We start from the raw sequence: 11,157 nt of genomic DNA, 5'->3' as shown, positions 1-11,157 counted from the left end.
GACGTCGCCCAGTTTATCGCGAGGGCGCATGAGATGATGACCATACAGTTCGCAGGGAGAGTAATTCATCGCCGCTGCCTGTTGATTCGAAAGCCGATTCTCTGCTATGCCTCCGGTCGAAGGCCGCATGATTCCGGCCAAACGATTCGAGAACAGTTTTGGATTCTTGGGGGAGGGGAAACGAAACAGAAGAGGCTATCTGTTTACTTCGTGTTGAGCTTGGTCTAGGTAATGATGAAAAAACGTTACTCCCCAAAGAGTAGGGTATGCTACACGTGTCAGTAAACAAGCTACTAGGACCACATTAGCAGACTGCGTGTACTTGTTGATCAATTAGTACAGTATACGTATATGTCCTCTGCAAGAATGTATGCTTGTTGAACGGGCAAGGTTAGCTAGCCACTTAAGAGATGTTTATGGATAAGAGACAAACTGACAATAGTGAACAAAGAGAAAAGGAACATGCAGCAACTGTGGAACACTTGTACAATAGTTGTTAGTAAAAAAGAGTGCTAGAAATAATTCAGGATAAAAAAAAATGTATAAAAAAAAAAAACAAGAAATATGCTAAACCTTAATTTAAATCCACTTCGCTCTAAACCCTAATTCCAAACATGCTATGCTATATGTATTTCATACTCAGGAAAAAAAAAAAAAAAAACTAACCACGTTTAGGCAAAGCTTTTGTTGACGATGCTTGCGAGGAAACCAAAATCAGATTAAGAAGGCATTCATCAATTGAAGAGGGATGAGAGGAGGTGAGAAGATAACAACGTCTAATGAAGACGTCGCACATATCATATCAGAAAGATAAAAAATAGGGGTTTAAAAGATAAAATCAAGAAAGTAAAAAAAAAATCATAATTAAAAATTATGCTTTGATGATGTGACCATGCCGCATTAGCTGCCATCTAAGACGGGCTTTAAGTTGTTCACCTAGCATTACTCGTTGGTAAAATAAGGTGTTTGTCTTGTAGTTTTCAATTTGTGACACCTAGATTTTGAGAGTGATGTTTTTGATATGCTTCCTCTTTTTAATGAGTTCTATCCACTACTTACTTTCAAGGAAAACTAAAGTATTGACAGGGTAGCAAAAATGGGATGAGTTTCTATAACAGGATTCCAACATAATCATCAACTCACTCAAAATGAGAGGAGCAAGTCAAGAAACCAACATTGGAACACCGCGCAAAGATAATGCGCAATTGTTGCATGCGCCTTGTATTTCCTATTATATAAAGAACGAAAATGAAATAATACAACTTGCTTTGAAAATGTCAAATTTTGATACAAATTAATGGTTCCAATTATGACCCCCTCAAGTTCAAAATTGCATAAGCTTGAACAACAAATAATTCTAGCCAAGTTTGTTTACTTATAGGGAAAATCGTCCAAACAGTGTTTGAACTTTTCCAGACTATTAATTTTCATACCTGTATTTTGAAAAATATCAAAATGCATGGTACCTGAAGATTTGAGCCTGACCCAATATTCATACCTAGAAGCAGTAAAAACGTTAACTCCGTTAAATTTTCAAGGGTATTTTCATCTTTTCAGTATTCATCTTCTCCAAATTAGACAAATATAAAAAATAAAAAATAAATAAAAAAAGAGCTTGCCATGGCTCGAACTCACACAGCCTAGCCTAATTTACTTCTCAATATCTCAGCCACTGGGTCAACAATTGTTGGTTGTTAATCATCCTCTCTTTCAATAAACTAAATCTAACACTAAGAACAACTCCACTGAGAGCTGCAGAAGTCAGCTACCTACCTCAGTTTTATATCAAGAGAAAAATTTGAACTCGAGTTCTTTACTCCTAATGGAAGCTCTGGTACTAGAAGATATGTTGGAATTCGGTTTTACAGATCAAATCCACAGACTGTCGTGTGGGTTGCAGATAGAGACAACCCTCTTTTAGATACTCGTGGAGTTCTCTCTATTGCAGAAGATGGAAATCTTAAGGTGTTGGATGGCAATAGAAAAACCTACTGGTCAGCAACTTCATAATGCTGATGAGATGGCTTCTGCAACTCTCTACTTGCTATCAAACTGGACTCCAAAAGCATTGACCTTCGCATTCTGGTCCGAATCAAACACACTCAACCACATCGGAGCCGCCGTTCGGATTCAGAATCAAATTGAATTTCAAGTATACAAAGAGACAGAGCTCGACGAACTGACCAACTTTTATACCTAACTTGAAATCGAAGGTCACCGGAAAAGAAGGAAACTCACTGGAAAAGTCAAAATCTTCTTTCATTTGATTCTCTCTCTACGAAGCTTCTCTGAAGAAACTAAACCTACAGACACGAAGGGAACATCAAGACTAAGCCATATCATACCAGTGAGACGCCTTGATTTAGCCGGAATCAGAAACTACACCGAAAAATCCGAGAAGATTTCAGGCTTCGCTCTGCCACCGTCGCCGGTCGTTCGGAGTCAGAACGACTGGGTAGAGCTTCGCGCCGCCGAGAAGAGTCCAATGGTGCCTGTCGGACGTCCAGGCGAGGCAGGAAAATGGAGGTTAAGACACCCAGAGACATTTGGGTGTCCAAATCAATTTCTGGAAATAGCTTCCCAATCTTGGCCTTTACACTTGCTTCTCCTCCGCTCTACATCAAAATCAATTCCTCGTTCTTCTTTCTTTCTTCCTCTAAAGAGCACTATTGTGAAGTGAATCAATCAATCAGATAAAGAGAGAAAGAAAAGAATCCGAAAGCATCTGGAAGGAGAGGGGGTTCAGACCAAAAAAAAAAAAAAGGAAATGATCATTTACCCAATTTCAGCTTAAAATTTGCCCACTTGCTCCACTAACAGTTTTTTAACCTCATTTACCCAAAACACTCTAAGAGATTATTTCCCATTTACCCAATTAATTCTTTTTTATTTTTTTATATTTATTTTTGGGACTTTTTTGCCCTCTCTTTCTTTCTCACTTAGAGAGAAAAGTCATCCTCCACCTTGCTGTGCTCCGGTGACCAGTGGCCGGCCGCGGACTCCGGCGACCGGAATCCGGCCACCGGACTGTTGACCGGATTCCGGCGTCTGAATTTATTGCCCCCTAATAATACCCAGTAACCATATTATTACTCCTCAGTAATCATATTATTGCCCCCCAATACTCATATTATTGCCTCTCAATAATCATATTATTGCCTCCAACAATCATATTATTGCCCTCCAATGAATTGCATAAACTCCCAAAACCAAAATGAATACACTACAGGCACAATTGATCAATTTATATACATATTATTACCCCCCCAATACTCATATTATTGCCTCCTAATAATCATATTATTTCCCCTAATAATCATATTATTGCCCATCGGTGAATTGCATAAACTCCCAAAATCAAAATAAATACAGGCACAATTGATCAATTTATATGTTCAATTTTATATATATATATATATATATATATATATATATATATATATATATATATATATATATATATATATATATATATATAGTCTGGGTTGAAGTTGAAATCTGAGGGAAGAGCAGTGGTTGTCGATGGCGGGTCTGGTCTGAATCAAATGGCAGATGATTATTGGTTGTCGATGCCGGGTCCGGTCTGGGTCGAATGGCAGATGATTCGCTGCTGCTAGGATGCAATCGACTGGCTCGGGTCGGTGGTTGAACACCGGAGAGGGAGTCGTCGGCGTCTGGGCGGTCGAGGTCAGCTTGTACAGGTGAGATCGAGGTTGTCGCTGGCGGCGGTGTGCAGGTGGAGTCGTCGCTGGCGGAGGTGTGCAGGTGGAGTCGTCGCCGGTGCTTGGAGATGATCAGGTGGAGTCTTCGCCGGTGGGCTGGAGTCGTCGTTGAGGCCACTGAGATCGTTGGTCGGGCTGGAGTCGTCGACCTGTCCCTGTCGGCGTCGAGATGGCGGAGTCAGAGGAGCTGATGGAGTCTGGATCAAATCTGGTGTATGGCGGAGAGAGAGAGTGATAGGAGGAGAGAGAGGTGTTTGTAGTTTATTAATTAGATTGGGGGGTAAAAATGTCACTTGGGATTAAACTGGGTAAGTGGGAGTAAAAAACTCTCAGTGGAGTAAGTGGGCAATTTTAAGGTTAAAATTGGGTAAGTGGTCACGACCCAAAAAAAAAAAAAAAAATTATCATTTACCCAATTTTAGCTTAAAAATTGCCCACTTACCCAAACACTCTAAGAGATTATTTCCCTAATACCCAATTAAGTATTTTTTTATTCTTTTTTATTTATTTTTGGGACAATTTTGCCCTCTCCTTCTTTGTCACTTAGTGAGAGAAGTCATCAGAGACCTTGCCGGACTCCGGTGACCAGTGGCCGGTCGGGGACTCCGGTGACGGACTCCGGCGACCGGTCACCGGAATCCCAAATCCGACAACCGGACTGGTGACCGAATTCCGGCGTCTGATTTTATTGCCCCCTATAATGCCCAGTAACCATATTATTGCCCCCCAATAATCATATTATTGCCCTCCAATAGTTATATTATTGCCTCCTAATAATCATATTATTGCCTCCCAATAATCATATTATTGCCCCCAATAATAACCAGATCGGATCGACCAAAGACAAAGACACCGGTGATTGCTCTAAGCGAAGGTCAGGATGGATATATTCACATTTTTGGTACATAATATAGAATACTTGAACTACCAATGATGGAATGACCCCTAAATCCGACGCCCAACCCAAATTCCAAAATCAAATCCGCGCTTCCACAGTCTACGATTTCAGACCCCTAATTCCTCCTACTACGCAAGACCACATGAGAAAGAACCTGACGCCCAAACCCAATTTCAAAACCAAATCCTCGTTGTCCACAATCTACGATTCCCGACCCCCAATTTATGCGACACAAGACCACATCAGAGAGAACCTGACCCCTAAAGCCCACGCCCAGCCCCAATTCCTACCAAATCCGCGTCTTCGATTCTCTATTAGTTAAACTCGAATTCCTGCGACGCAAGAGAATGGGGATTTTCTTCGACATGCAGACACCTGAGATAGAGCAATTGGATAGGGAGATTAAAGAAAGAAAAGAGAAGCAGATTAGGGAGCTTCAAGAGATGGAAGAGGAGCGGACTAGGATGGCGGAGGTTTTTGGGAAGAATAACGCCGATTTGGGACTAGGAGCAGATTGTCGACGAAGATTGCGCTTGGGACGTGCTTGCCGGCGCTGGTCTTGGAGAAGAAGGTGTTGAAGGCGTCGTTGCTCTGCATCTGGCCGACCGGCTGGAGAGAGAGAGAGAGAGAGAGAGAGAGAGAGTCTGAGACGAGTTTAGAGAAAGAGAGAGAGAAATCGGTGAGGGGGGAGGAGAGAGAGAGATATGAGTGTAATTTATTAATTAAAATGAGGGCAATACTGTCAATAGATGTTAGATTGAGTAAATAGGATTAGAAAACTCTTAGTGGAGTAAATGGGCAATTTTTAGGCTAAAATTGGGTAAGTGGTCACGGCCCCAAAAAAAAAAGGAAGGAGAGGGGGTTAACTCCAAAAAAAAGTTTTTTGTTTCTGAAGTACCGCTTTTACCCTTAAAAATTTAACGAAGTTAACGTTTTTACTGTTTCTAGGTATGAATATTGGGTCGGGCTCAAATCGCCAGGTACCATTTTGATATTTTTCAAAATACAGGTATGAAAATTAATAGTCTGGAAAAGTTCAGACACTGTTTGGACGATTTTCCCTTACTTATATCACCCTTGAACTAAACATTCCTATTCCTTTCTTCCTATTTCCCCCCTTATTTACAAGATCAAACCTACCCTATATTCATTCCCTACAAAACAATTAGTTGTATGTACAAATAAAATAACAAGACTCACGGAAAGCCCTTTTCCCTCTTTGATACTGCAAAAGCGAAGGATAGATATATTTAAGCCCAAGTCTTTCACAAGCACCAGTTCATATCACATCATGTCATTCAATCTTACTGATTCTCACTCACTGAGAACTCTCGACTCTTGGATGGATTGAGCTTGTAGAGCTGAGTTCTGCCGAAGGGTATCACCTGTCACCTGCATTTGAAGTTGTGAGAGAATCGATCACAATGTCTGCCTGTTGGTGACGAAAAATTCCGAAGAGGATTTTGACTCACCAATGAATGCGGACTGGAGCCGGAGCTGACCAGAATTGATCGAGAAGATTCCTTTGAGCGTTGACTCGAAAGTTTGACCGTCGGCTCAAAGAGGAGGGGGGTACCTGCAGAAAACCCTCTGATGCCTAAGCCAGTATGTTTCTTAGTCGAGTGGAGTAGAAAGAGTCGGAATGAGATGTTTTACCTTGACGTTGAGCCGTCTTTATATAGGCGATGACCTACTTGGGGGACAAGTCGTCATTATTCCCACCTTTATGGTCGCATTCATTTGCTCACTTATGATGATAATCATTGTTGTATTAACGTCGGTTAATCATGACTCATTTACGATAGTCATTCATCGCTCATTAATAACCGTAATCATTGTGTGTAGTTATTGTCGTAGTTAAGGCCGTAATAATCGATGCATTCATGACTGGAATTTATCTCCATACTAATTGCGGAGTTAATCGCCTTAATTGCGGGCCCAGCAAAAGTTGACCACTTCCATACTGTCTGCCTGTTGGTGACGAAAAATTCCGAAGAGGATTTTGACTCACCAATGAATGCGGACTGGAGCGGGAGCTGACCAGGATTGATCGAGAAGCTTCCTTTGAGCGTTGACTCGAAAGTTTGACCGTCGGCTCGAAGAGGTGGGGGGTACCTGTAGAAAACCCTCTGATGCCTAAGCCAGTATGTTTCTTAGTCGAGTGGAGTAGAAAGAGTCGGAATGAGATGTTTTACCTTGACGTTGAGCCGCCTTTATATAGGCGATGACCTACTTGGGGGACAAGCCGTCATTATTCCCACCTTTATGGTCACATTCATTTGCTCACTTATGATGATAATCATTGTTGTATTAACGTCGGTTAATCATGACTCATTTACGACAGTCATTCATCGCTCATTAATAACTGTAATCATGTTTGTAGTGATTGTCGTAGTTAAGGCCGTAATAATCGCTGCATTCATGACTGGAATTTATCTCCATACTAATTGCGGAGTTAATCGCCTTAATTGCGGGCCCAGCAAAAGTTGACCACTCCCACACTGCCTGACCTGTACATAAACACTTGCTTTAAGACGCTCAATAAATTTTCAAACACATTTGTACTGGCAGCAAAGTTATTTTAGTACTTAGTGCATTATTGGAAGTACATAATGAAATGAGAAGTGCATCAGGCATGCCATTTTGGTAAGTCAAAATTTTCAGTATAATAACTTAAATTGATCTTCCATAAACCCAAATATAATATTTTCCTTGATGACAAATTTTATTTTCAGCAAAAAGAAAGGAATTTTAGATCCTCTCCCATGGAATTTTTGGTGGGAAAACATAAATAGACGAAAATACCCATGACATAAAGCTACTTGATACTTGAGTTAACAGTGTTATTAACGGCGTGTACGAATGTTATGCATAAGTACGTAATATGTTGAGATATCACTTTGATATATTTAAAAGATGGGGTACCAAAATGTAGAATAACTTTAAGTTGGGATACTGTTTGTGACTTTTTCCCGGAGAATGTGTCCACTTAGACCAAAGGAAAAGAATGGATTGCCCCATTCTCCTTCATTAAACCGTTTGTTCTTCTGTTCCGATATCAGCCGTGCCCAGCTTTCTCTTCAAAGTGAAGGTCAATGGGTCAACAAGCTACTGGAAGAAAGAGAAACTTATCTTCTACGGTAGGGTTTATAAAGGCTTACAAGGAAATACAAAAAAAACATACCTGCCTGCACGCTAATGGAAATTTGGGATCCTGGTGTTTTGACCATTAATTTATCTCTCTGTTTCTTAAATTTTTTTTCTTCTCTTTAATCTCTTGTTCTTGAGTTAATCGGTAATATTCCCACTATTTGCTCTTAATTCGTTGTTCAAAATTCATATGCTTTCAGGGTAAGGGCCGGAGTAAGGCTCTGATCCATGAGCCGCCAGATAGCATTCTCGAATCCATAGTTTCAATATATGCTAACTATAAATTATAAGAAATGCAGTGAATACTAGTATCATCTCCCCTCGTTGGAGACACCTTTGGTTGTATCCGATACTCACAAGGCGAAATCTTGAAATTGACAGTCCAAATATTTTTGGAAGCAGACTTGTTCATGAATTTGACAATATTGTTCATTCTCTCGATCGATCGGTCTCAAAAACAAGAGTTTGCAAGAAGTGTGAGTGCTTTTCTGCAGCATGTAATACCAGGGTAATAATTAAGGTAGACTCTTTCAAAGTGTTCAACTGTCATAAAGCTGGACAACTGCAGTTTCCTGATGAAGAAACAAGTTGGATGATGCTGCGTGAGATTAGTTCCTGAAATAGAGCTGGTCAGTCAACTACAGTTGCCGTGAATTGTACGACTTGATTATTAAGTATTGCCGGCCTTATCTCTTATACGCTTCCAGTATTATATGGTTTCGTTGACAAATTAAGAATACAAACAATGAGATAATAAACCAATTCAAATCAGATGATGGTATTTCAGTCAGCCAGCCATCTCCAAGAGAAGGGGCAGATGTATAGAACCTTTCAACGAGAAAGTGCTTTTTCAACTCTCTCAAAAAGTCAAAATGGAATGTGTGTGTATATACGTAGACAAAGACATATACATATATCCCACAAGTCCAGTTCATTCATATGGCTCATTGTTTCCTTCTTTTTGTTATCGTATTCTATTAATGCATACTGTGTAGTGTGTACTACTACTAATATCCATGCATGCAGCCAAACTGAACGTACTTCTCTCTTATCCTTCGCCCTCACTCTTTCTTCTCCTTCTTCCTAGCTTAAATTGGACTTCCGATGACTGTTGCCGCTGGCAAGGCATCAATTGCGATGCGGCTGGTTGGATCACCCATCTGTCATTGCCCTCCAAATTAAGGGCTCACACTCAAACAAGGTACTACTTTTCCTTCATCAACTGTAGTACTTGGAAATCTCACACATCTCACCCACTTGAATCTCTCAGACAATTACCTAGATCAAAGTGTTGGTTCCTTCTTGTCCTTGAGTCATCTTGAAGTCCTTGATTTGAGCTCTAACCTTTTTTCTGGGGAGCTACCACTTTTTCTACCATCCGGTATCCGAGTGCTGGATTTGTCCAACAATCAATTCAGTGGTCCAATTCCATCTCCATTCTTCCGACAAGCTAGGAACTTGACTAGTTTCCGGGTCAGCAACAATATCTTCTCAGGATCTATCCCGTCCTCACTTTGTCTTCACTCTTCTCCTTTGATTAGTGAATTGGATTTTTCCTTTAATTAATGATTTCAGTGGCAGTTTGTCCAGTGGACTAGGAGGGTGTTCCAAACTGAAAGTTTTTCGTGCCGGGTACAACAACCTCTCGGGAGGACTTCCAGAATCCAGAAGATATCTACAAGGCTGCCAAACTTGAAGAAATTGCAATACCTCGCAATTCACTTGATGGAGTCATTAGTGATAGAATTGTGAACCTCACCAACCTTGCAATTCTTGACCTCCGTGTCAACCAATTGAGGGGTGTGCTTCCTCTCGATTTTGGGAAGCTCTCCAAGTTGAAAATCTTGTACCTTCCTTTGAACAATTTTGAAGGTTCTCTGCCCCCATCTTTGATGAATTGCACGAACCTTATACAACTAAGTTTAGGAGGCAATCATTTGCAAGGGGATATTTCCACGCTTAATTTCTCAAAACTCAGTCAACTCACTAAACTCGACCTCCTGTCCAATAACTTGAATGGCAGTTTGCCAATGAGCCTTTACTCATGCAAGTCCCTGAAAGCAATTCGACTTGGTGCAAACGATATAGAGGGACAAATAGAACCTGAGATCCTATCATTGAAATCCTTGTCCTTCCTCTCAATTAGTTACAGTAGATTGAGAAATATCACAAAGGCAATGAATATATTGATGCATTCCAAAAGTCTCACATTTCTAGCCTTTCAATTTAGTTATGTAGCAGACGAGGAAAGTCCAGCTGATTTCGGCATAGCTGATTTTGATGATGGGTTCCAAAGGCTCGAAAATTTGGAGTTGAGTGGTTGTAAGTTGTAACCTCACCGGTGAGAATGCCTGCATGGTTGTCGAATCTAATAGTCTTACATTTAAATTCTAATAAAATCACAGGGCCAATTCCAAGTCAACTGGGGAATCTCCCAAGGCTGTTTAATGTGGATTTTAGTTCAAACAGAATTGTAGGTGAATTTCCAAAGCAGCTTTTGAGACTACCTATGTTGTTATCTAAATCTAAACAAGGGGAAGATCAATCATCATCCTGATTTTGAACTGCCTGTATTGGATACAACTGATGGTCTAATAGGTCAGCCACACGTACAGGTCATTTTCTTCCTATCCACCGGCGATATACTTGGGACACAACAGCCAGCATATATGGAAGTATACCTATTGAAATCGGCCAATTGGATAGTCTCCGTCGCTTGGGGCTTGAGCACAACAACTTCACCGGCCGGCAACATCCCACGCCAAATATCTAACCTCAAGGACTTGAATTATTTGGATCTCTCCGAGAATCATTTGTCTGGACAAATTTCATCATCATTGACTAGTCTGATCAATTTTTTGTCATTTTTCAATGTCTCCTACAACAATCTGGAAGGGCGAATACCAACAGGCACTCAGATACAAGGCTTTGATGTATCTGCGTTTGAAGGGAACGCGAAAGTTTGTGGTTTTCCACTTCCAAATGAGTGCCATTCAGTCAAGGGATTTGATGATCAAGATATGGACGATGAGCATAAAATTCCATCGTTTTACTTTTATATTCCGGGGGCTGGGATTGGGTTCATCGTAGGATTCTGGGGAGTCACTGGTTCATTGATTTTCAAAAAGACATGGAGATATGCATACTTCAGATTCCTTGATAAGGTGCAAGATATGTTCTGCGTACTGATTGTGCTGCGTATCAACAAGATGAAGAGAAGGGTTAATGCTAGCTAGACTTAGAATTTGTAATTTCCCTACAGTTGCTGGTTTTTAATTGTGACCTCTTTTTAATGAGTTCTATCCACCACTTCCTTTCAAGGAAAACTAAAATATTCACAGGGTTTCAAATGAGATGAGTTTCTCCGACATAATCATCAACTCACTG

General features: G+C 40.6%; 1 protein-coding gene across 1 annotated transcript; it reads left to right on the top strand.

Annotated features, from left to right (window-relative positions):
• The first annotated feature begins 4,967 nt into the window (after nucleotides 1–4,967).
• Nucleotides 4,968–11,006, top strand: LOC133734552 (receptor-like protein 3). Its single transcript, XM_062162181.1, has 4 exons — nucleotides 4,968–5,093; nucleotides 9,390–10,092; nucleotides 10,176–10,243; nucleotides 10,305–11,006. Exons 1-4 carry the CDS (start codon nucleotides 4,968–4,970, stop codon nucleotides 11,004–11,006), a joined length of 1,599 nt encoding a protein of 532 aa, XP_062018165.1.
• Nucleotides 11,007–11,157: the final 151 nt, after the last annotated feature.

Source organism: Rosa rugosa, chromosome 2 (genome assembly GCF_958449725.1).
Source record: "Rosa rugosa chromosome 2, drRosRugo1.1, whole genome shotgun sequence".
Lineage (NCBI taxonomy): Eukaryota > Viridiplantae > Streptophyta > Magnoliopsida > Rosales > Rosaceae > Rosa > Rosa rugosa.
This window is presented reverse-complemented; position numbering and strand designations above follow the sequence as displayed.

What these genes read in the sequence shown, in the direction of transcription:
- LOC133734552 (XM_062162181.1), top strand. Translation starts at nt 4,968, where the DNA reads ATGGGGATTTTCTTCGACATGCAGACACCTGAGATAGAGCAATTGGAT. An exon ending in AGCGGACTAGGATGGCGGAG is followed by an intron (nt 5,094 to 9,389) that starts GTTTTTGGGAAG and finishes CCAAACTGAAAG; the next exon opens with TTTTTCGTGCCGGGTACAAC. An exon ending in ATTTTAGTTCAAACAGAATT is followed by an intron (nt 10,244 to 10,304) that starts GTAGGTGAATTT and finishes AATCTAAACAAG; the next exon opens with GGGAAGATCAATCATCATCC.